The sequence below is a fragment of the Sinohyriopsis cumingii genome, chromosome 4 (assembly GCF_028554795.1).
Source record: "Sinohyriopsis cumingii isolate HCF-2022 chromosome 4, ASM2855479v2, whole genome shotgun sequence".
NCBI lineage: Eukaryota > Metazoa > Mollusca > Bivalvia > Unionida > Unionidae > Sinohyriopsis > Sinohyriopsis cumingii.
The window spans coordinates 30752293-30778606 of NC_142964.1; the positions used below are offsets into that span (position 1 = coordinate 30752293).

Below are 26314 nucleotides of genomic sequence, written 5' to 3' on the forward strand. Positions count from 1 at the left end.
ACCATTCACTATTATGGACTTGATGATAGACCGTTTCGACCTTCAACCTACACGCGATCTCTATTACAATGTGCTCGACAAGAAAAAACTTTTTGATACAATAAGCTTCGCTCGTATTATAGAATTCCTACAACAAGTAAACATTTACTCTAATCTAGAACTTTTATGACATCACTTTGAGCATTTTTATGTAATGTATTTACCGTCCCTTATTTTCAGTAACTTTTCATCTGTCTTTATTAACATATACCATTTACATTCCCCGTTGATCGGGAACCTTTATATGTTACCCTTACCATCTTATCGTTTTACTTTCAACTATTTGGCTTTCATATCGCTGGTCGACATGAAACCTTTTATCATTTTTAAATGATCATACATACAACCTCTGTATGGCGCTAAATAGCCTAACAGTGCTGGTGCGCCGTGAAAATATAATCAATCAATCAACAATGTAATAGTTCTATCTCAGGTACAAAAGAATATAGTTGTCCAGTGGTGTTCAGAATGTGCTGACCTGTCAGTAACCTGAAATTTGATAATGTGCTAACAGTCTTGATTTATCACAATGATATACTCCAAAATGTTCTTGAAAGAATTCACAATTGTTCTAAAATAGTTTTTAAGTCCTAAATCCATGAGCACTTTGTAATTCCAATGAATAACATAAATAAAGGTACACAGTTCTCTCAAGTGAATACAACTAAAAGACGGATTCCTCAAGACAGACGATACGACTAAGAATGAATAGATCCAGATGTGAACAACTTTATATACATCTTTGTCTGACTTATATCGCAATAATCATTGGCTGAATATACTCATTAACCTTAAAGAAATTCGTAAACAAAGTCAGGTCTATTTACTTAGATCATCAACACTTGTTTGCTATATAATATGCTGTTTACAAATAATAAGGCATGAGTCAGGTAGGCCAAAACTCCTACCCTCAATTACGGACAAAGTTCGGTCACACAATTAAATTGAAATGTACATAACATTATGACTGTACACTCTCATTACACCGATATGTTATAAATATATGCAAGGCTGCATATCTGAATTTGCGACACATCAGCTTCATTCACAATTTGTTTTCGGTTTGATGACACTAAAACACCTGCATGTTCCTTTGTACTTTCAAGACTGGACTACCGTAATGTACTCGTATATGGTTCGTTTCCTTATCTACTACAAATAGTTTATAACAGGGATGTTTGAATCATCCTTGGGGTACGAAAAACTAAGAACACCTCCCCCTGCTCTGTAACTTTATCGGATATCCGTTCGTATCTATGATAAAACATAAACGCTGTTCACTATGCTACCTTTTCGTTGACTTGTTCCAGTCCAGTAGATATATTACGTCCCCAACTTGTATACCCCATCTGGAAACTTACACTCCTATCAGACACTCGTATTCTCACTGTTTCCAGTGTTAAAATGAAGTAATACAAACAACTTTTTTACGAAGCAGTGTCCACTATACGGAACCAATTGCACATAGATCTTAAACAAATGTATACGGTCATCCCATTCAAGAGTGTTCTTAAAACTCACCTTTTTGAACTGCAATAAGAGACTTAAAGACTTCTTAATGTTTACCTCATTAATTATTGTCAGCATGTTTTTATGTTTTTAATTTCATGTTGCTTATTTTTGTAAACTTAGCGGTGTTTATGTTTCTCAGTTATCTTTCAGCACCACTCACACTTTGTCATTGTCTCCCTTCGCTACAAAATACGTAGAAAGCTGACGTTCTGCGGCATGAAATACATACTCTTCTCAGAATAAAATATTTGAAGTTGGTATACGGAAGCTTGCATTCGGAAACGGGCGACTTCAAGGCAGATTTGGTTGCTTTATTTTCATTAAATTACCCATTATTCATATGTGACTAGGCAGCTAGCAGTACAGAATGATTTCCCTAGTTTGTGTAAGCACATCATATTTCTATAATATTTGTGATATCAACGGGTTGCCAGATGCAAAAGGGTTCTACTAAATAATTTTTTAAAAATTTTCTGTGCTTTCATTTTCTCTGTTTTCTTCGAAATGCTGAATTATTTTTCTTCTTGGAAATCAGCTCTGTATTCAATCTAATAAGGCGAAACATTTCATTTAAAGACGGACAATCTTCGATATACACAGGGCTTTCCTTGTGTAAATGTATAGCTTGATTACGCTAACATAATCACATAACAAATCAGAATAGTACTCTAAGGTGTAAACGGCGTGAGAGTGGGTATTGATATTTTCACATTAATTTATGTGAATATAGGAGACTATGTATTACTGTCGCCGATGGTATGAAATAGTTTTAAAACATATGTACTAATGTACTCTCTTTTAAGTAAATCAGATTGCATATACAGTTTTAAAACAGTGGATACAGCAATGATTTTGTTGTATAATGGTATCATGGGATTCATCGCAAATTGCTACCGATTGAAAGTTTACGTTATCTCTCTCTCTCTCTCTCTCATTGTATAAAAGGATGGGCCCTCTATCTGTTTATTTATATGATACACACACATACTCATTCCATATTTACTCATAGTGCAACTTTAATGTTAATAAGTGAAGCTTAATAGGAATTTTTAGGATGAACAAGTAAGATGCATGGAACCATATATATATCGATAGACAAATTAAATTCCATATGCCGGCAACATAATGGTATGATATTATAAAGGGAAATATTTTTCAACAAGTAGTAGCCCTTGACTCCTTTCCAAATAATGAAGTGAGTTATCAAGGGATAAACGAAACATACTTTAAAAGAACCAAGTGTGGCTCACTATGCTTTTATTTTAATGGCAGTAAAAATAGTAATCAGCAGGTTAAACATGGTTTAGATAATTTTCTCTGCTTGCATTAAGCTCTAGGATTACCCATTTAATTTTTGGGGCGGGGGTGGGGGCGGCTGGAATATTTGAACGCCAAAGCTATACATTTCCAGCCTTATGATATCTTGTAGAAAATGTCGCTCTAATTTGTGGAAAATGAACATATTTCAATATTAGTTAAATTAAGAAACAATCTTGAAGTAATAAAGAAAACATATTTCTGGTTTGAAAATAAAAACCCTCTCGCAGAAAATAATTGCTTGATCCATTGTCAGAGAATTTCTTGTTCTCAATGCGGACGTGTCAATATGAAATATATTTGTTTTATTTGAAAGATTGCCTTAAATTACCATACTAGTTTTAGCAATATTAAAACAAGTTTCTATCTGGCTGATGCCAAAGATGCTTGTTTGTTAAGAAGGCTATGCGAATAACATTGACTAAACTAAACATCTCACATCTCACATTTCTTTAAGGTTTGACGATATTAAACGAAGTGGTTTTGAAAAAGTGTAAAAATTATGTTCCTCATCTGGCTGTCTTGGGGACGCAAATGCTCACATTTGTTTGTAGATAATGAAAGATATTTCCTCCAATACTTTGATTCAAATGCTGCCTCTGCAGTTTTGGGGGAGATTTTGAAAGCAAGTATTTTCTGACTGGTTGATAAGGAGTTTGAATGGCTACTATTGAAGCTGTCAAAAATACAATGTTTAACCAAATATCGTTATTTCTTTAAACGTCAAAGTGTACTTTTGATCCCATCGTTATGAGAACTAAACTTAGGTCAGTTCATATGTTCATACAGAACAGATGATAAATGAATAATGTATGACTCTGTGTGTGTCATATTCCACTTTCTATGACGCTCCAGCAGCTGGAAACACTCCTCATATTCTATTTCACTAATATGTCGATGTGAAGAGTTCTTTGGTAGCAACATTTGTGTCATATTGAAATAAATGGAAAGTTATTTTAAGAAAGAAATCTAACAAAAAAGCAGCAAGTCTGTATGCTTTTACCCTTTTATGCCTTATAAACCCTGTGTTGCTATAGCTGTATGGACATAAAATTGATGAAAATTCCATAGCAAATGTCAAAGCAATCACTATTTCACATTTGTGCTACACGCGTTGATAGCAAAGCATATAGAACAACCCTTTCCAAAGTAACACCCCTGATTTTAAAGATGACACCAACACAATAAGGTGTGACACAACCTCGAGGCTTTAAGTAATAAGAGTACCAAACAGCACATTCTATGCCCATTTCGTACCCTTTACCCTACCAGTGACCTTTATCTTAGAGAAACAAACCTGCCAGCTGCATCCTAATATGTGGAACTGGATGAAATTTCATTACAAATATATGAAGCATCGCCATTTTAATTCGTACATAATATGGAATCTAGATATTTGGCTCTTTGACATGCATTAAAATATCATGATTCAGAAACTTTTATGACATATAAAATATCATTCTTCTTTGTAGATATAAAGTTTGGCTTTATTTCATAGATGCTTGGTACCATGACTGACAAGGAGAACATTTGTATGTAATGATGATAGACTATTTTATATGCATGGCTTATAATTGTTCTACTTGTTTCCATATCTAACTTGTAAATATTAGATTACCAATAAAAATTAATGCTGATAAAGTTTGTACTGCTTCTTTGTGTTCACTTGTTCACTTTTCCAATAGGTCTCCACTTGTATGCGCCTTAGTTGTGATATATTTGAATATGTGATAATTTGTAGCATGATCTTCAAAAGTCAACCCACGATACAAGTTACATCACGGTTTGTTAATCAGTTTGAACACAAACTGATATGTTCTTACTCACAAAATATCAACCCAAACTCATGGCATGTATGCTTAAAATTAATACAATGACTACTGAGTAATATAAATAGGCAAAATGTCCTGACTTAGCTTAGTAGGATGTAAATGTTTATCATAGTTATCTAAAAGGATAGATGCTCCTTATAATTTACATGGTAAATGTGCTTAAGTAACATTTTCATACCCGAATACTTCATTGTACATATGTATATTTATGTTGTTTAGGAAGAGGTATCTATGTTGGTGGAGCATATGTGCAAAGATACGTTAATAAAATCCACGAGAATCCATGAACTCAAGTTCAAGGTCAAATTCCAAAAGTTTTGAATTTTCTTAGATTAACTGTAATAAAGCTAGAATCGCAGAACTTTCAGAATTTTCTCATTATGGGTTCCTTTACAAGTCTGGAAACTTTTGACAATGTAGGTATATCATAAGTATCATGTCTGATTTGGGGGTTAGAGCTTTAGAGTTTCGTGATCACAAATGTTCGTGATTTCCAGCCAAGAAAAGGTAATTATAAGTGGCTAAGGGTAATAAAATAAACTTACAGTAGAAAACTCAAAAGAAGTAAACACTATCCCACCCCGCCCAAAAAAAACAAGAATTAAATACCCGCCAATTCCACCCCCCTAAAAAAGACCCCACAACAAAACAAATGAAGAAATTAAAAGTTGATTTAAGACACGATATAAGCACACGTAACAAATAAAACATCTCTCTATACAGCCAATACCTGCAAATGATGAGGCCATTATAGGGAATTTAGACAATAATGGCTACGGTGGAAAAACTAAAGGTAGACATGAAACCCCTCTGATTCACTTAAACATTATTCAGGATTTCTGAAAATTTCTACTTGGTGCGATAAACGGTTATGGAGATATTTAAGTTTAAAAGCGCCTGTAAAAATATCTTCACCACGGCAATGTACAACTTTGTTACTTTTCGTGTTTAGAGTCCGTGTGGCGTCACAAAAGCAGCCACCTATTGCGAAGAACCATTACTCTACGTCGGTCGAATGTGAACGTTTATAGATTGTTTTCTGATTACATAATGGGGAGGAATCGTGTCTTTGGCGAATGTAACAGTACGAGTATGTCTTTGCTGTTTTAAGATCAAGAAAAATAGGATATCACTGAATAGCACTCTTTTTTATCAGCTTAGCTTAAATTAATTAAATATGTCAAATAATCGAATTCGTGTGCGCGCGATGGTGATATACAGTAATAGAGCAGTATGCAGGCGAATTGATGAGAGCGGAACAGATGAATGCGAGACAGTGTCATACTTGCATTGAAGTGATCCCTCCACAGAAATCGCACATTATTATTCATTGTTGCAATACATTTTACTAAGTATTTATGGATAATCATCAATTATCAAATTACCTCATTGCTGGGTTATAATTGGGGCTATCAAATATGACGCACCAAGTCAACGCGTAACAAAATGCTATCTTACCCAAAAGGAGTCTAAGATTATCAATTATCAATTATCAAACTTCCGTTATTAATTAATTACTGTACAACAAGTGGGGCTACTAAAACTTCGCTATATGTTGGATGGCTACTTGTTATATCAATTACACCTAAAAAGTTAGATTGATAAGCCAATATAAGACAAGCGAAGGTGATATTTATTTATTGTTGGAACGAATCACAATAACGATTCGACATAAGCTGTAATACATAAAAAATAAATCATGATTTGCAAAATATACCAGCACATCATAATACATAGATACAATGTAACAAAACACTAATGTATATATAAGCAAGCAAAGAATTTTAAGGGCAGTCATTCAAAGTGAATATAGCATTTAGGCCACAAAGAAACTACAGGTTAAGATCTCAAGGATGTTAAAATAAACCGTCTAATTAAATTAAAAGGAGTGAAGAAAACTAGACCAAATGCAATCAAGGTTGCACAAAATTTAATATTTATTTGTAATACAGATTTCAGCACTGCATGTGAGTTGGCGTTGAAGCTATACTAATTTGCATTCACTCTCTCGCAACTTATGAGCCTGGCAAGTGAACCGCGGAGCCATCGCCGCTTCCCCTAACATCTATGAAATCGACGATAAAAGAATAATTTGGTTTTAGTCACTATAGTAAACCCCTTGTTATTTTTCGTTACATTTTATACCTGAATGTAATATCATTGAGTTCCAGGGTGGTACGGTGTTTTCCTAACCCTAAATTAATTTTAATTGTTTTTATTATTCCTCAGTAGGGGGCCCCGATTGGCCGAGTGGTCTATAGCGCTCTCCGTTACGGATCACTGACATCGCACCTCTGTCTGCGTGGGTTTGAGTCTAGAATTCGGCCAATGTGAGTATGTGAGAAAGCAAGCCAGTAGCTTCTCGTGGGTCGGTGGTTCTTCCCGGGGTTTTCCCCGGGTTCTTCCTCCACCATTAATACTGGCCGCCATGCATAGTCTATCATGTGCTGAAAAATGGCGTTAAACTACACGACAACAACATTACTCAGTAAATCCACTTTTCTTACTTCATCTCAGATCTTTCCTGTATGTGCCCTTCTGACAGGTCCAGACATGAAATGTATGAGTGTATTATCTTTTATTGTGACATAGAATCAAACATTTAACATATGTTTTCTTCCACTGTGCTTTTTACATGGCATAATTTGTATCTATTTACAATTCTCTCCGTCACTGACTTAATTGCGATGTTTAGGTTACCTCCCCTTGACCATAAGTTTACCATTAGTGTAAACGTTTAAATGGTACATGTAATTTACATTTTGGTTTTATACTTAGGAGTAGAAGAGTCATTTCTCTCAAGACTAATGATATTTTGTACATCGCAGCTTTATTTAGAATGATTTTATTTTCTTACTACTGATTTGTTTTTTGTATTTTTATTTTTTTAGTTTGTTTAAATTTTGGCTTACAATACTTTCCTTCATGAATAAGTATATGCAAATTAAGAAAGAAACCGAATGCTAACACATCTTCTGTAATACTGAATAATTTTGAATTTTGATTTACCTATGTTCGGATTCATCGGAATGCAGCTTATTAGTTGCTGTTATTCAGCTTAAAAAACTTGTCCTGGACCAATAACTTATTCGACAGTACCTGGGCCTGAACCTGCTTTATCATCAACAAGATTGTATTTCCTCTAAAAGCCTTTTATATTCTGTTTTTGCTACATTTCCTGTACATATTTCTCAATTGTTAGGAGAATTATTTCCTGGTTTTCAATAGAAGGGTCGCCTATTAAAATAACCTGTGGTGTTCCTCTATACTTATGGTCCATTTTTTGACACTGCATTAGGAATGTAGTTTATGATTTGAGTCTCAAAGTATGACTGCATTATCTATATCGTACTGTTAGAATTATAGTTTGCACCGTTTAAGTTATTTCTTTACAACAAGGGAGGTTAGTATCAGCTGACCCTCAATGCAAATCTGCTGTGGCGTTTTGCTGCAGACCCGAAATTTCACAAGTGATGTAAAGCAAATTGAATCTCTTAATTACCTTGAACACTTCTTAATATTTGATTCAAGAAAAGAAAACCTGTAATTAAAAACATTTAAGGCATCCAAAATATCATCTTTGCACCATAAATTGATGAAAATAGGGGGTTGTATAATTTGATGCCTCTTATTACACAATGCCGATAATTGGCTTTATGTAATAAGGTTTATCTTGGTACACAACGCCCTATTTGCATCAGTTTGACACTTATATGATGCCGACAGATGATAAGAATGAATGATTCATTATAAGAAATGTTTACCATGTTAAAACATGAACGATGTAGATAACTTAATAAATGCATTGATTTTGGAAGTTTGTCTTGTGTCTTTCTTTATTCCCTGTGTGTATGCCAAAGTAAAATGTTACTATCGTGTGTGCTTAGAATACCAACCAAATTAGCACAGTAAATAATTGGTGTCTAATGTTGTCAGTACACAAAACGGTATAAAATTGATGTTCAATATAGGTATCTAACTATTAATTGTTTTACAGCCAGTCAACCAGTCTACGGGGGGAGTGGGATAAAAAAAGTACTAAATATTTTGAGATGCACCCATTGGCATATTAATGAATTTAAATTCTTCCATTATACATTTCATAAACTTTGATATATTTATAGTTTTTACTTTTATCTTTATATATCGTATTTCATGTCCTACTGACAAAATAGCATATGGACTCTTGGTGCAAGGCCGTGTTATTAGTTGCATACCAGAGCGTCCCTTGTTTAGCAAGCATGAGAAAATGCTGCGTAATACATTGTCAAGGCTGAAAAAATTCTGTAACTGTAATGAATGACATGAATACGTGTTTTTACACCAGAGTTGTTTTAGATGAATTTGAATATGCAGAATAATCATACTGTGCATGGATTAATTCTGAAAATTAGCTTGTTTGTAAACAGTAAACCATTTATAACCTTTGAGAATACACGTGCCAAATATCAAATAATATTTTTAGTAATTTTCATCGTCTTCTCGTTATAATGTTAAACATTTAGCGTAAGTAACATGGAGAAATATTATTTTAAAATTATTTTTGTATTGCTACACATCTGTGTCACACACTGATACTTTATATGGCTTGACGAAGTGTAAGCAGGAAACAAAGATAAACGGCAGAAATGATACGAAATCGATAGCGAAAAAGGACTGATAATTTGAAAAAAGTTTTTGTAGGAAGATTTAAGGGCAGAGGAATGATTACAGAAACATCAGCAAATTCATTGTAGTCGCAAAGTAATAAAAAGCAACAATAAATGATTTTACATAGAAAATAAAGCATAGCAAAATGAAACGTAAAGCTTTTTTAATATTTATACATGATAAAGGTAGATTTCAAATGTTAAATTTGGCTGACGAAAAGAGAAACAATAATAACTACAAAGAATTGTAAAAGATCCTGAAATGCATCCAGACCATTACTTCAATAAAGCTGCCCAAATCTTGCAAACGTTTATATTTTATGACACCATTTTGTCGATAGTTTTCAAAGTAAGTTTTACCTATATGCAAAATCCAAAGGAAAACGGCGGAAAGCAAGTTTAGAGAATTTTAATACAGCAAATACTATACAATTCTCCATTGAATAGTCAAACACATAGCCCATTACCAAGATTCTTTATTCGTCGAACTCTTAAAAATGACTACACACTGAAACTGAAATTTTGATTCCATCATGCCGGCTTTATTTCAGATTATTCTCCATATTTAACAACGTCTTGCAATTACATAAATTAAAACTTTGAAAAATCTCTTATATGTAAAACACTTTCTTCATTACAGAGAATCAAACTCTGAGTTTGAGTTTTCACTTAAGTTGACGAATTTGATGAATGGAGAACCAATTTAATTTTTGAAATATGGTACATTTTCATTTATCTGTTTTTGGTTGAGAGTAAAACAGAAATCTTGAGTGAATAACATATATAAAAAACTAAATATGTAAGTTAACGCCATATCATTGTTAGTAACTAATGTGATTCAGTGTATTTATACATTCTTACAACTAAGCTAAGAGAGTAAAAAAATAACAATAACTCTGGTACTAAATATTACTAATAAATACTACCACAGTTTCTTCTTTTGCTTACAAATAATCCACTATATTATTTTTTCAATCATATGGGGTAATATATACAGCTGGTGAAAAAAATGAGCTGTCTTTTAATGACATAGAATCAAAATTTTATTTAACTTGGATGCATTTAACGTTCTCAAACCAATATAATACACGTCTTTAATATCTTTTCAACATCTTTGTCTCAACTTATTAAAACATTTGAGCCAACTTAATCTCGCTCCATTTATATGTAAGGAACACAAAATAATGTCTTAACTTTTCTCATTGGACTCTTCTCTGGAGCACTTGGAATAGTTTCTGTCTTATATTTGTTTTCATTACCGCCCTTGTTTTCTTTCATTTTTTTCTGATCTTTCTTCTGCGTGCATCTCTATAAAGTTTGCTTGGCTCGTTCTTCTATGGGAGCTTGCATCGCGAGAAGAATTCTATTAATCCCTAGCCTGGTCGCTTGAGATACAGTATTGCAATGATGATACGGACTATCAGTAAAACTGCAAATGCCGGATATATTCGTGCCTGTGGAAAGAAAATAGGAAAATAATAGTAATGACGTAACCGTTCCAATTTATCGATAGAATAGATAAATATGTTATACACGATAGATACTGATGCTTTCCTTTAGACTATTCAAATGAATCTTTTGAGTACATGATAATACAGAAGTATTTAATAATTAGCTGATCCCATCATATCTAATTGTACTTTATTTAGTCTTATCTATTTGTATATTTGTGTGTCTATCGATTTACTTCTAACAACGTGGACACATGAATACTAAAGACCCAATAATGTTTCCTACCTTAAATATTCTCATCATGTTTATTATGTTTTCTAGTTTCATGGTGTTTGTTTTTGTAATCATATCATTTATAATTATTATTATTATTATTATTATTATTATCTGAGTCATAGAAAAGGCGGAGTATAATATATATGCCCTACATCATGTTGACAAGATACAGGTATAAAATTGTTTGGAAGTAGTTTAATTTCCGCTTGGTTCTAGTCTAACAGTTCATGGCCACTTAATAAATATAATTATATTCACACCTAGGGCACGGCATATTTTATCACTGTATGCGAAGAAGAAGAAAAAATATACAGATCACATACTATAAGAAAGACGATCAAACACTGACCTGAAAACTAATCCTTCAAAATTATTAAACAATTGTATAAGTGATCTCTTTTACTGTAGAATCAGTATTTAACCAAAACATTCATACAGAAAGTACTTTGACAAACATGTATCGTAGGTAATACTAGACGTGTTCAATGGGTAAACGTTGATGTAATCATACTAAACACTATTCCTAAATATTGACGAAACTGAGACATGTCAAACTTTTAAACGTAGCATGCAAATAATCATATGTGCTGCACAAATTGAAAGGAATGCAAAATGACATTTCAGTATACTGTAAACATGTTTGACTTGAATGTGTCAAGCATGAAAAAGTTTGATGAGTTACGTTTGACGATACTCAATCATGGAATAAACATATCAACTCGGTAGGTAGCAATATGTTTCCTTCGGGTTATTCCATTTTATTAGAATTAAACATTTTTACGCCAGAATAAGGTATTACGTATTACAATTACTTCATATTAGCACATTTAGATAGCTATTCAGATATTTGTGAATATTGTTCATCTTATTTATTAACGTCTAAAAAATGATGTGGACAGAGTCTTTGAGATGTATAATGTTCAACACATAAGGAAACTTTGTTTCAACAAGTCATATGGTTACCATTTAAAGCCTTTGTAAATTATAACGAATCAGTCTTCATAGACACATTTCAGAACAATATTTCAGCATATTATCTGTACTATCCTTTGATCCATACAATTTTTTTACAACGACTACCCATGCAACCGCACTGGAAACATGATATACTAAAATCCTTTTGACTAGAGATACTAACATACTGATCAATTAGTTATCCTTGCTTTTTATACCACTGATGCCAGTTCATTCTACCTCTAGAAGTACATTCTAAACGTCATGGAAGTATCTAGTGAAAATAATGAGCTGGATATACATGGGCAGACTAGCGGAGAATATATTAAAGAGAGTGAGGGAAATATTGCCTAATAAGGTGACTGAAAGACTGATGGAGAACATGGATAATATATTGACTGAAAAGGTGACTAAAATGTGACTGAAGAATTGCTCCCTAAACTAGTGTCTAATGTAACTACGTCCTAAGGCTGTACATGAGGTTGTAAATAGCAATTCACATGTATTATTTAAATTAATATTGAAGTAGATAACGGTGGAATGTACACATTGTGAGAAAGAATCAATGACAACTAGTATTAGCAGACACATACCAGTGGCAGTCACGACAACAGATCTAAAAACTCAACAACGAATGATGCTGACTTTGATGACTATCATGATTCTAACTATGGTAGTATGGATTAACTATTATATTGAAAGAATGATAATTCAGTATCATCCATGCAACCGATAATTAGGAATATGCTTAGATTTATTATGTAGGGCACATAAATAGTTGTCTTTGCTGTACTAATTGTGTCATACGACCCACCTCAGACCATAAATACAATGTTACATATGACCTACTGAGAAAGAATGCACGTACTTAAGCATACTGGTAAACGTGAAAAACTGAATAGTTTAACAGTAAATATGATATGTCATTTGGCTTGTAAAAAGGTCATAAAGAAGGAATTCAGTATTAGGATGATGACAATTTTATTTCAATTACAAATTAAGTAACAATAATTTCAGCTATTAAATTTGTACGTTTCTGATACATTCAGAAATACGAAAGTAAGAAGCAGCGAAGTAGGGATTTGGCCATAGCAAGTCTCCAGAAAACTTTGAATTTAAAAATAAATAACTTTTAAGTATGTAAATAGATACATGATCCAAACATTATCATATACTGCACAATATCCTTGTGGGGCCCCGAGTGGCCGAGTGGTCTAAAGCGCTCTCCGTTACGGATCACTGCCATCTCACCTCTGTCTGCGTGGGTTCGAGTCCAGGATTCGGCAAATGTGCATATGTGAGAAAGCATGCCATTAGCTTCTCGTGGGTCGGTGGTTCTTCCCGGGGTTTTGCCAGGTTCTTCCTCCACCATTAATACTGGCCGCCATGCGTAGCCTATCGTGTGCTGAAAAATGGCGTTAAACCCCACAACAACAACAACAACCACAATATCCTTGTCTAGCAACATACTTTAATGTCTGGTATTGCAAACATACTCAGAAACAAACATATACAAGATAAATAATTCAGATAGAGAACATTATACGTTCTGAAATATAACATTAATGAATCATTTAGAAGATACAGAACTCCGTGTGATATGTTCTTCTGGCAAAATCAGCTTAATTGGATTGTATGATGTGACACTTATCAAATCCGAGCATACTATAATTAGTAAAGTGTGTTTATTGATTTGAGATTTACTTTTGAAATCAGAATATTTCTATCTGAATCTTAAATAGATTTACCAGATGATCAATTTTTTTTAACTCAAATAATATAAAATATTTATCATAATCTGCAACAACTTAAATATTCCATAAACCCATAATTGGTGACACATAAAAGAGAAGAATTAATGGCTCAAAAACATATTGCAAGATAGAGAGAGAGAAATATCTGACGATAAAGCAAGTAGACAAGATATATATTAAGCATAAAAGGTAGAATAGAGGATGGTGCATACGATTAATTCATGAGTAATTTAAGTCTCAAACAAGAAAAGAAGAATTAATAGGTTGGGTATACTTCTGTGTTCAACATATCAACGGACAAACAAAAGAAGGGATAGCCAGACTATATCAAAATATTTGAGTTTATGAGATTGGCATACTGAGTACTCAAGCTTCTATATATATATATATATATATATATATATATATATATATATATATATATATATATATATATATATATATATATATATATATATATATATATATATAAAACACAAAAATGATAATAACAATTTCAATACATCTCTCAATTCCCAAACATTTTTAACAAATCATTTGATTTATTTTTCTTTCTCAAATGTATAAATCATCTCGGACATAAGTCTGCCTCAAACAGTTTTATAACATTCATATATCGTTGCTCTGCTTCTCACACCTGCTGGTTTATTTGTATCCATAGTTTGCATCTCTATTTCCTCTGGTACAGTTATCTGTTGCATATTTTTATGTGACACTAGGTTCCAGTGTTTGGCTATTTCTTAGTCTGTTTAATCTGTTTTTAGAAATTCTTGTGTTAATAATTGATGTTGGCACTAATACACATTTAGGACGCGTTTCTTCAGTGTCAGGTTCAAATGCTGAATAATCAAATATTTATCTTGTTTTGTCTTTATTTTTCAAAATGTCTTTGCAAATATTATCTCGAAAGGGTCTGCCACTAGCATTAAATTCTACGGTGCATTCCACTTAGAGATAACTTCTACCATTTATTTTATCCTCACTGAAACTTTCTGTCCTGCTCTACTCTTCGACCAAAAGTATATTTCTCCATTCTTTTTAAACGATTTTGTAAATAATATCTTTACATAAAATACAATAAGTAGAATCATACAGAAAATAAGGTTTGTAATAAAAAGATCATATAACATGGCACATATTTATCATGTTTCTTTTCTCACCAAACCCTCTGATACGGATAACATCACACTTAAAAACTACTCTCTGTTAACACCTACTTTCAAAATGTCGACAGGGCCTCAGGAGCAGTTTCTGTTGTTTTGAACAATACAGCCCTTTATAGCGTCATCCCTTTAAACACACATTTGCATGACATTTCTGTAAGCGCCACTCTACATCGAGTGATTACCTTTTGTTCTATTTACATACCATCAAACACCAACCTACTACCAAATGAATTAGACAACCTTGTTCAACAACTGCCTGTGACATTTGTTCTACTCGGTGATTTTAATGCCCATAACTTTTCATGGGGATCGAACTACATGTGCGACAGGGATACAACGGTAGAAGATCTCATTTCTGGACACGACTTGTGTCTATATAACACCCAATCTCTGACGTACTTACACCCAGGAACGGGTACATACACATGTATTGATTTGACAATTTGTTCTCCTTCACTGCTTTTGGACTATGATTGGAAAGTCGCTGATGATCTTCACAGCAGTGATCACTTTCCACTCTCCCTTGAAAATATTAACTCTGCAATTGATGACGTAATTCCACAATGGAATATAAAGAATGTCGGCTGGGCTAAGTTTCAAACACTCTGTAAAACTAGGCAGAATGAGGATATATTTTCAACGTTACTGACCCTATTCAGCATTTCACTTCTATTTTAATTGAGATTGCAGAATAATCCATTCCCATGTCCTCACCGAACTGTAAAAGAACCCCAAAACCATGGATCACTAAAGAATGTAAAGAAGCCATTAGACAACGCCAAGAAGCACTGAGAATATTTAACAATCGTACGACGCCAGAACATTTAAGTAAACACCGTGTATTCACCGGGTCAAAGTTTCCAAACAATTAAGAAAGATCGGGACACTATCCGCAATATAAACGGAAAGAGAGAACAATTCTCTCCGACATCTGAAACTAAACAATCACAGTTTTAGTTCAAAACGGGACACAGCAAATATTCCTGATGAGCGTTTCTCGAAAAATTCCGCATCATCTAATTATTCAGAAGCCTTTCGAAGATTATAAAATCAAAATGAAAAGTCACGTTTTAAATTTACATCCAATAACTCGGAAAGCTATAACCAACTGTTCTCACTATTGCAGCTTATGGAGTCTTGAGACACGGTCCATGATACATCCGCTGGGCCTGAAGAAATACGTTAACAGTTTTTTTAAACACCTTCCAAAATCATCATTAACATCTCTTTTGAAAATCTTCAATGATTTATGGTTTACTGGTAATGTACCTAAGATTGGGAAAGAAGCAACGGTAATAGCAGTTCCCAAACCGGGTAAAGATAGTGCATATCCTAGTAACTATCGACCCATTGCACTGACGAGCAGTGTGTGCAAAGTGCACAACAATGGAACGAATGATCAATTCTCGGCATGTATGGTACTTGGAAACTAACAATTTAATATCCCCTTTCCAATGTGGTTGTCGTTATGGATGTTGCACCAATTATCATCTGGTTACACTGAAAACATTTATTCAAGACTCATTTATCAAGAAGGAACAATTAGTAGCGGTTTTCGTTGATTTTGAAAACGCCTATGACACGAGATGGAAGTACGGGATACTAAATGACCTGCATGATCAGGGTCTACAAGGCTGTCTGCCCTCTTTCATATCAAACTTTCTCTCAGATAATTCAAAGCACGAGGGGGCTCCACCCTCTCTGATATGCATGAGCAAGAGATGGGAGTGCCCCAGGGTAGTATTTTATCTGTAACACTTGTCAACATCAAAATCAATAGCATCACCAAGTGTTTGGCTCCTGGCATGGATTGCTCAATATACGTCGATGATTTCCAAGTATGTTATCGATCAAAGCACATGCATGCAATTGAAAGACAACAACAGCAAAATATCAACAAGATTCAAAACTGGGCCAGTACTGACGGTTTCAAATTCTCGAAATCAAAAACGGTATGTATACATTTCTGTCAGTTACGAGGACATCATCATGATGACCTTAAACTCACACTAGACGGAACACATATTCCAGTTGTTGAGGAAACAAAGCTTTTATGTATTATCTTCGACAGAAAACTGACTTTTATTCCATATCTAAAGATTTTGAAATCTCTGGATCTACTTAAATTAATAGCGCACACTGGCTTGAGTGCTGATAGAAAAGTCATCTTCAAATTATATATATATAGAACGTTTTGATAAAATAAAGGTAACTTGTATTATAGAAGTCTTGAAAAAAGTAAACATTATTGTAAGCTGTAACTTTTATGCCATCACCTTGAGCATTTTTATGAAATGTATAAACGGTCCCTTATTTTCAACAACTTTTCATCTGTCTTTATTAACATACACCATTTAATTCCCCGTTGATCGGGAAGCATTATAAATTACCCCTACCATCTTAACGTTTTACTTTCAACTATTTGGTTTTGATATCGCTGGTCGATATGAAACCTTTTATCATTTTTAAATGATCATACATAGAACATTGTGTATGGCACTAAATGCCTAATAGTGTATTTCCAGTGAACATATAATTCGAATAAATACAATTCCGGTCTAAATAAACTTCTGGACACAACAATACTACAATTGATTCTGCTCAGATCTTAAAGCAATAATGAATAATTTCTAGAAACACAAGATTATATAGTCCTTTACTTTACCTCAGATCACAATTAGCGTTTTTTTTTTATTTAAAAAAAATAACTTTTACCCTATTAAAAAAACTGTCTAGAATGTTCCTATAGTTTACTAAATTACTATATATATATTCCTTAGACAGTTACAAGCATTTAGCATTACCACGACATTGTAATCATATTAACAATATCATCTTCCTTGACTATTTATGTTCGATGCTTGTTGACATTCCGACTGTAGAAAGTCACCTGCAACTACGGTTTCTGCTTTAAACAATCAAATACCCAACTCATTTAAATGTGGTACCAATAACTGAACCACGATCATTGCTTCTGGCTATTATTCATCGCTAGCATTCATGAACCGTCAAACCATGTCTTGACTTTCATGACTGTAAAATGATTTTTAATACTAGATTTTTAACCATTTCTGGTGTGTAGTACTTAGATGTGTAATGGCTGATAATTACCAATATTAGCATGATTACCGTAGCCCAGTATACGTATGTATTTGTAAGGTAGCTCGCGTGAAAACAAACTGACCGAGTTATTAGGTCCGACTAGATAGTTTAGAATCCCCCCTCATTATTGAAGGTTATGGACATGAACCTAATAGGGGTAATGAGCAGCATGATGATTTGTTATGATAACAGTAAACTTCCGTTGTTATTCAACGCAGTAGTGGTATCAAACCCGTTGAGAAACTATTCCCCAACCACCGTTTTATATTTGTTATATCACCTTATCTGTAACTGGTTTCTGGCATAAAGAAAGTTTATTGCAATGATTTATTATTCCCAGATTTAACAAACAAAATGACCTGTAAAGGTATTTATTGAGTACGTATCAAAAGTATTTCATAATTGTTATGTTGCAAAAAAAGTAGTTCTTTTATTGGATAGGTTCCTGATAATGATCAATTTGATAGTTCACAATGCAATGCATAAAACAAAAGTTCTGTTTTGTTACCTGTTTACTTCTTTTCTTTCCATAACGGCACATATGCGCGAAATGTTCACAGTTGTTTTTTAGAAGGTGGTAACTTTCTGTATCTTCTTTCTCTGCAAACTTATTTTGTGTTCTTTTTGCTGTTTCAGCAACTTCATGACCGTCGATAAGTCTATATAAGAAAAGAAGATCAACAGTTCCATTAATAAGCTAGTTTGCAATGTTTGTTCTATTAAAATTGGAAAAAAATCTAGAACATAAGATTTTACGAAGCTCTTGCATTAAAATTAAAGCTAAATAATTTGGAAAATAAAATGTCGATTTTTAGTACACGGATTCTCCAAACTAAACACTATTCTCCTGGAGTGCATGCCGCTCTTCTGGGCGAATATAATTTATTATAATTCAAGAAAAGAACATTTATTCCATTTAACAAATGAAACCTTCTCTAATATTTTAATTGCCTTGGTGGGCATATTATATGTCAGATTGTCATTATTTACATTTAGAATCATGTAAACATCATTTTATATATCTGTTCATGGGTGTCATAATGCTCAAGTATTCAGGAGAGGTAGTGACAACAAAAATTTTCAAAATAATCGTAGCAGCCATATTGAGTGAACGCCTGGTAGCATTTTTATGTTGGGCTAACTAAATATCGTAAGAAGTCTGTTGGTGAAAACGCATTGTGGATATAACCATTTCGATGGCATAAGTAGAGATAACACCATTGTCAAGATAAACATCATGGTTGCCAAATTTAGAGTTTGTCATTTTCATTTAGCACCAACGAGACATCCGAAGGACTACTCTGATAAATGCCCATCATCGAAATGACTTTCTATTTAAAAGGAGTAGCTTCAACAAGATTATCAAGATGGACATGTATCGTACGTCAGATCAGCAACATTCTAATTTAACATACAAAATATGACAAGAAGCCTTTAAGTGAAATATCAAAGCTGATATAACCATATAGTCAGCAGAAATTGTGAGAAGTTATTAAAGCGGGCCACTTTGGCAGCCATATTAGGTATCAGGTCGGTATCATTTTCATGTAGGACTAACGAGACATCATCACAAGCCTTCTAGTGACAACCACATGTTAGTGCTACTTTCAGTTAAACAGGAGTAACGATTCCATCCTTTATCAAGATAGCTGCTGTAGCAGCCATATGGGATCAGTACTATTGTCATTTAAGACCAAATGGAATTCATACAAAGTCTTTGAATGATAGCATCATGTTGATGCGACCATCCATTCAGGAGTAGCGATAATAAGTTTTTCAAGATGACCGATGTGTGGCGGACATATTGGATGTCAGGTAGGGACCGTATTCATTTATACCCATGTTGACAAGACTTGCTGGTCAAGAGGAGTTGTGATAACAAGATTTAGCAGCCATATTGGAAAGAGAGCGTTTGAACCACTGTGGGATCGAAGTCCATACACATTTCGCGATGTATTCAGGTTAGTTAAAGGTTGAATTCTTGTTATTACTTCGTTGATGTATCATGTAGTGGACCAATGACGAAAACATGTTGCGTAAATTCAACAAGTTGTTCCTATTACTGGATTTAGAACCAGTGGCTTTTACGTGGCTGACCTATGTCAGCAATGAAACAAGGAAGCGAACGATAATGAAGCGATTAATAAAAGAAACATCATTAACCTTGAAGACTTTTCTGTGTCATCTGCAGAAGAAAAAAAAATATATCCCGATAAATGCCCAAGCGACAATGAGTTGTTTATTGACAAAAGGTCCCATAACTCATAGGCGTTATAATTCCAATTTTTATAAATGAAACCGATTTTCTGCAATACGATTGGCTGTAAAGAGTCACGTGATACTGATCTGGAATCTTTTAACACATCGATAAATTCTGGGACTACTTTCGGTTTTTGTACTGTTTGCAATATAAATAAACATTGCAGACACGTCATTGTGAAACGACTGTTTCATCTTTTAAATTTTTTATATAGCAAATAAATATAAATTATACCCTTTTTATACTTTTTCAAATATTCATTGATTGAAGTGCATAGTTTACAATTTGGCGTTCGTCTGCTACATAGTCGCGCAAAATGTCTGATTACGGTGATTTTGCAATTTTCTGCTGAGTTTTCTGAACAATTAGATAAAAAGGAGTTAAAAGAAATAACAGTAGCGATTGAAGCAGATGAAGATGGATTTGACGATAATGTGATGTTAAAAACGCTGAAAAAGAATCAGAGCAACAGAGATTGATAAATTCCCAAACACAGCACCCCATGATCTCAGTCACCCTAGCCATACACAACTACAACAATAATAGCATGGGAACTGGGCTAGGAAATTTTGAGGCCGTTGAGGGATAACAGCCAAAATTCGAGAAATGATTTGAGGAGGACTTAAAATCTATTGAAATATATCAATACTCACAGGCTACTAAACGAAACACAAAATGGGGCATTGGTGTTTTCAATGGTAAGGTCTTTTATTTTATTTTTTTATTTTAATTTTGTTTGGTTATTTAAAAAACGTGTGTGGGTGTTGGTGGTATGGTGAATATTACCACTTACACAAAAATAAAAACAAATATTTATAAGACCATTTTTCAAAGACTGAATAAAGATATTAAATGGTAAAACTACCATCTCCAACAATGTGACTTAACACCATTGAAAAATGTATACAATAATCCATAAATGTGATTGTTTTGTTAATTTAAATTATTTTGGATGTGTAGTCATTAATTCCTTCCAGCACTCTAGCACTCAACTATGCAATTACCAAACAAAACATATGGCCAGTTTTGCGAGCAACTCTTCATTTAACAACTGCACATTTAATTTCACATCGATAACTGAAAGGGTTTTGTTATGTATTAACGCTGGTAAAAAAGATATAAAATGTGTAAAGGACATACTAAAACTAAATGGAATGTTATTTTTTTTATATGAAAAGAAATGTGCTGACACCACGGGGAACCATTGCCTAATATGTAAAGTTTGAAGTTGCCGAATAAACGTGTGTGTGTACGTGTGATATGGATTTTTAAAGTAGCTTTAACAGTTTTTCAGTCATATCGCTACGATGTCTGCAGTGTGGCAGTTTATAGTGATGTCTAGCACTGTGGCAGCATGCCGCAGACATATAGCATGATGTCCCACCCAGTCACATTATCCTGACACCACGCCGACCAGTCGTAACATTAACCTCTTAATACTGATCGCCAAGCGAGGCAGCTGTTAGTTCCATTTGTGTAAGTCTTTGGTATAACACGACCGCCTGCATCCGAGGCGAACGCTTTAACCACTGGGCCACAGGAGCGATCCGAATAAACGTAACTGTGACAGTAGTTACATTTCATTTCACAAGTATTAACGCTGTTGAGAATGATATAAAAAGTTATTCCTGTATAGAATTTATTTAATTGTTACCTTTATGTTAGTAAGGAATATCATCATCTTGTTCATATTTCCATGTTGTTCATTGATAAAATCCAATATTATTTAAGGTTTGATTGGAAATTTAATCTAGCACACTTATTCTTTCCGTATCAGCTGTTATTATGTATGGTCATGGTCAGCTGACGTAGCAGATGGGACTGACTAAAACTGAACAAGAATGTTGTAAATGAACTAAATGTGTTGAAACCATCGGTAGCCATTGCCTAAGATGTAAAGTATGAAGTTTCTGAATAAACGTAACTGTGAGAGTAGTCCGTGTGCTTCTGTACAGGTTATGTATTATGGGGCAATGTGAAGTGGCTAATGAAAGGAAAGTACGCGCTACTTAAATTGAAATGAATTGTTGAAGGAATAAGTTGATTTTACGGAATAAAGGACGGAATTGGACTTATAAGGATTACATGATTAAACGATCATGGTTGGGTATTTATCGATGTGTAAATGTTACCTAATCACTCACAAAGTTAACATAAAGTCCTTCCGACTTTATTTACTTTGTGAGTGATATGTAAAATTTACACATCGATAAACCCGACTTTATGTTAATTTTGTGAGTGATTAGGTAATATTTACACATCAATAAATATCCAACCATGATAATTTAATCCTATAAAGGTTCGAATGAGGCTGTTGTGATTAAAAAATATAAATGTGATGAAACAATCAGAAACGATTTAGAATTGTACTATGGATGGGTGTTCCTAACGCCAATAACTAATTACTGGTTTCCTTACGATCACAGCCACCACGGAGCCGTGAATGACTCTGTACTTACCGATATCTGCAGAAAGGTATTAACAGAGAATTCAAGTCAGGATACTTAACTGATCTGTATGAGCATGTTGAAATTTGAGGAAAAGACCTTTCTTCGATAGTCTCTTTACAACATTTTCAAGTACGGAGTATAGTCAACACCTAAAAGTAAGGTCTTAAACTTGTTGACTGCATGAAGGATATAGACAAGGATTCAAAATCAGCTGAATAATGGAACACTCGTGCTCTCATCCTTTTAGGCTCGATTTAACGAAGCATTTTCAAACATTATATCATTTCAATAAATTGTACGTAGGGTTGATGTTGAATGTTAATCAAAGAATACTATTGCCAGTATCCACATTTACATTACTCCAAAAGAATCATTGCTGTGTAAATAACATTCTAGGATCATTAATCAAATATACTCATTAATCAAATAAGGAAATGTACAAGCATTCATGAGAAACAGCGACTATTCTGAATGAAAGGCGGCAATTATGACGTAAATATTTGTTAATACCATAAATACTACTTTAGGACACAATAAGCGTACTTGAATAGTTAAATAGCAAAAGGATCTATGTATTGTTATATGCACTTACTTATGTATTCGTGCATGAACGTACGTATGTATGTATGTAGGTAGGTAAGTAGGTATGCATGTATTTATGTATGTATTTATGTATGTATGTATGTATGTATGCATGCATGCATGCATGCATGGATGGATGGATGGATGGATGGATGGATAGATGTATGTATTATTGTGACACTATGATATACAATAAGTAACAGAATAGAGTAAAAAGCAATAAGCTTTGTAAAATTCAACAAATAATTTATTTCCCTAGAATACAGAGTAAAAATCTGAAACGAACTTAGGGTACTACGAATTAAATCCCTAATAATCGTCGAATTACAGACATAAGTCCTTATAATTGAAGCTCTGAATAAACTTTAATGGAAATCTAACGATAGAAGATGATGATGTGCCTATGTTGGCCTGTATCCTTGTTGTACAACAGTCATTTATTGAATCAAAGCATTATATTTACAGGTTTCAATTCACTATAAATCCCAGTGTATGTATCTGTCCAGAAATGTTCTTTTTATGAATTAAATAATTTCATTAAGCAAATTCCATCCCAAATACAACAATGTTTTGGCTCAAAATATTATAACACGAATGAATTATTTTTCCTGTAATACGATTATTTAGTCTTCTACTTCACCTCAGGTCGCAATTAATATTTTCTGACAAGAAACTATTACGTAATGGAAAATAACCTTCTAGAAACTTCTCAATGTTTACGAAAGAATTAGGATGTCTAATTCTAAAATTATACTATAAAGAACATAGAAAGCACAATGTCCTTGACTGATGCAAAAATAATAACGCTAATAGTTAAAACATACTCATAGAAAAACTATTGGGTCATGTATTAGTTGTTTACAGAATAAAATAATCAGTGCTTCAGATCTAGCAGAAAATGAACTCTATTTTGGACAAGGTCAAGTCCAACAAAAAATGTTACATTGTCAATAGCATATAATGAAACATAAAAGTAAAATAAACTTATAAACCATGCAAATTAAATATTCATAACAGTATGTATGTATGTATGTATGTATGTATGCATGCATGCGTCTATGAGCTAATATATTCATCTATTTTCTCCTTTTTAACATATTCACCAATTCGTTTTAAATTCGATCATAAGGAGCAGAAACGAGCGAAAGTCAACACCTTTAGTAAAATTCAAAAAATAATTTATTTTCCTAGAATACAAAGTGAAAATTTACATAGAAATTACGTGAATTCGATCAAATCCTAAATAGTCCTAACAATTCTATCATATATCCAAAAGTATAGAGTGTTCGAAATGAATTCTAGTGTCAATAGTCTGGAATAGTGTTGTTGTGTCAGGAAAGTATTATAATGATATAGTCCAAACTATGGCTAAACGAATTCACATTCCCAATATAGTGATTTAGTCCGAAAGCATTAATGAGCTCATTGTATGTCCAATGAATAATTTAAATAAACAAATCTTCTCAAATTAAAACTGAATACAACCAAATGACTGATTCCACGTCAGATGTTAAGATAAGAATGAATAATCTTGATGTAATATAAAAACCTAAGACAAAACAAGAGGACCCAGATGAGGGTCGAAGTTCATTTCCAGAACATTCTAAGCTATAACAACGTCTGGTTACTTGCTAACTTCCAGCAAAGAAAATGGCAAACATAAGGTTGCCCAGTAACAACAAATCGCCTGAACTCAGATCCAGGTAAATATGTTTACCTAAAAGTAACAATAATCTTAAAATATAATCTACAAACATAGACAAAAATTAGCTATGTAATATGCTGCTAACAAAGTTAAAGACATGAGTCAGGTAGGCCAAAAACAACCAAACTCCTACCCTTAATTATAGTCAACATTATCTATTTATATATCTATATCTATATCTATATATATGTATGTCGTCTCAAGGTAAGGTTCTCGAACGAAATCACACTCAGGAGGCTGTTTAGGTATAGACCAAGAACACAAGAAAATTCCACCTATTTATTAAGGAGGGAGAGAGTTGTCTTTGAAGGTCAAAATATAACATCAGTTCTGAAAAATCAGGGCCCGACTCTTGGTGGCATCATTATGAACCAATGGTAATGGAGACGGCTGCTTCATAGCGCCACTGCACCAATTTATAGAATATTCTGCACTTGGCATCGTAAATCTTAGATGTCAATTGATTGCTAGCCTTGGCGATGACTTCTGCAGCCCTACTTGAAAACTGATTTGAGCAGATGATTGTTTGATATGTGAGAGCAGTGAAGGTGGAGAATCTGTGAATTATTGTAGACGATGGACATTCTGTGCTGCGACAGTAGATCTGTTCTCAGCGGTGCCTCCCTAGGATGTCTACTAACAGGGGATAAGCCAAAACAAAGACTTGTGTCAAACTGGAGTGATTATTCTAAAAGGTGGAAAGGCGTAGTCATACAGTTAGTTCTTCTTTAGCGTGAAGTCGTTCATTCCCCATAGACTCTGGTCCTGAACCTGGGAGACATAAGATGATAGCTTTATGTTCAACCCCTACAGTTGAAAATTTCTTTTTGATACCGACTGGTACGGTGACCATTTCATGAAGACGGGACATTCTTGTATTGATTGGCTTTTTGCTAGAAATTTCTTTTGCCTGGAATTTGGCGTTATTATCTCACAAGCTGTCCATCTGTGGATGATCCAGACTTTCAAGCAAATTGAATGAATATGAGTGCCTCCTTGACGTCCAAGATAAGTCACCACTGATGTGTTGTTCATGGCGACCACATTATAGTTGCGTCTTATGTGGCTGACTCATACATGTAGTGCATTAAAATCTGCTTCCATGTCTATATTGCTGACATGAAGGAAAGATAGTGTACGCGTCCTCTAAAAGACTAATTGGTCTCGCTCTAGGTGAGGACCCCATCAGACGTGTAGGAATGCATGAAAATGTGAAGTTATGTATCTCATTTCGACACTCTAGCCAGAAACGTATCCCGGTACC

At 33.8% G+C, this 26314-nt stretch overlaps 1 protein-coding gene across 5 annotated transcripts in view; it reads right to left on the reverse strand.

Annotated features, from left to right (window-relative positions):
* Window positions 1–6322: 6322 nt before the first annotated feature.
* Window positions 6323–26314, reverse strand: part of LOC149800879 (uncharacterized) — a 242737-nt gene continuing 222745 nt past the window's right edge. For all 5 annotated transcript variants that reach the window (XM_089954901.1, XM_089954904.1, XM_089954902.1 and 2 more), the window contains 2 exons: window positions 18562–18712; window positions 6323–10803 (listed from right to left, as the gene is read on the reverse strand). In XM_089954901.1, the coding sequence (XP_089811027.1) occupies window positions 10723–10803; window positions 18562–18712 (232 nt within the window). In that variant the 3' untranslated portion in view covers window positions 6323–10722. The remainder of the gene's footprint in view (window positions 10804–18561; window positions 18713–26314) is intronic.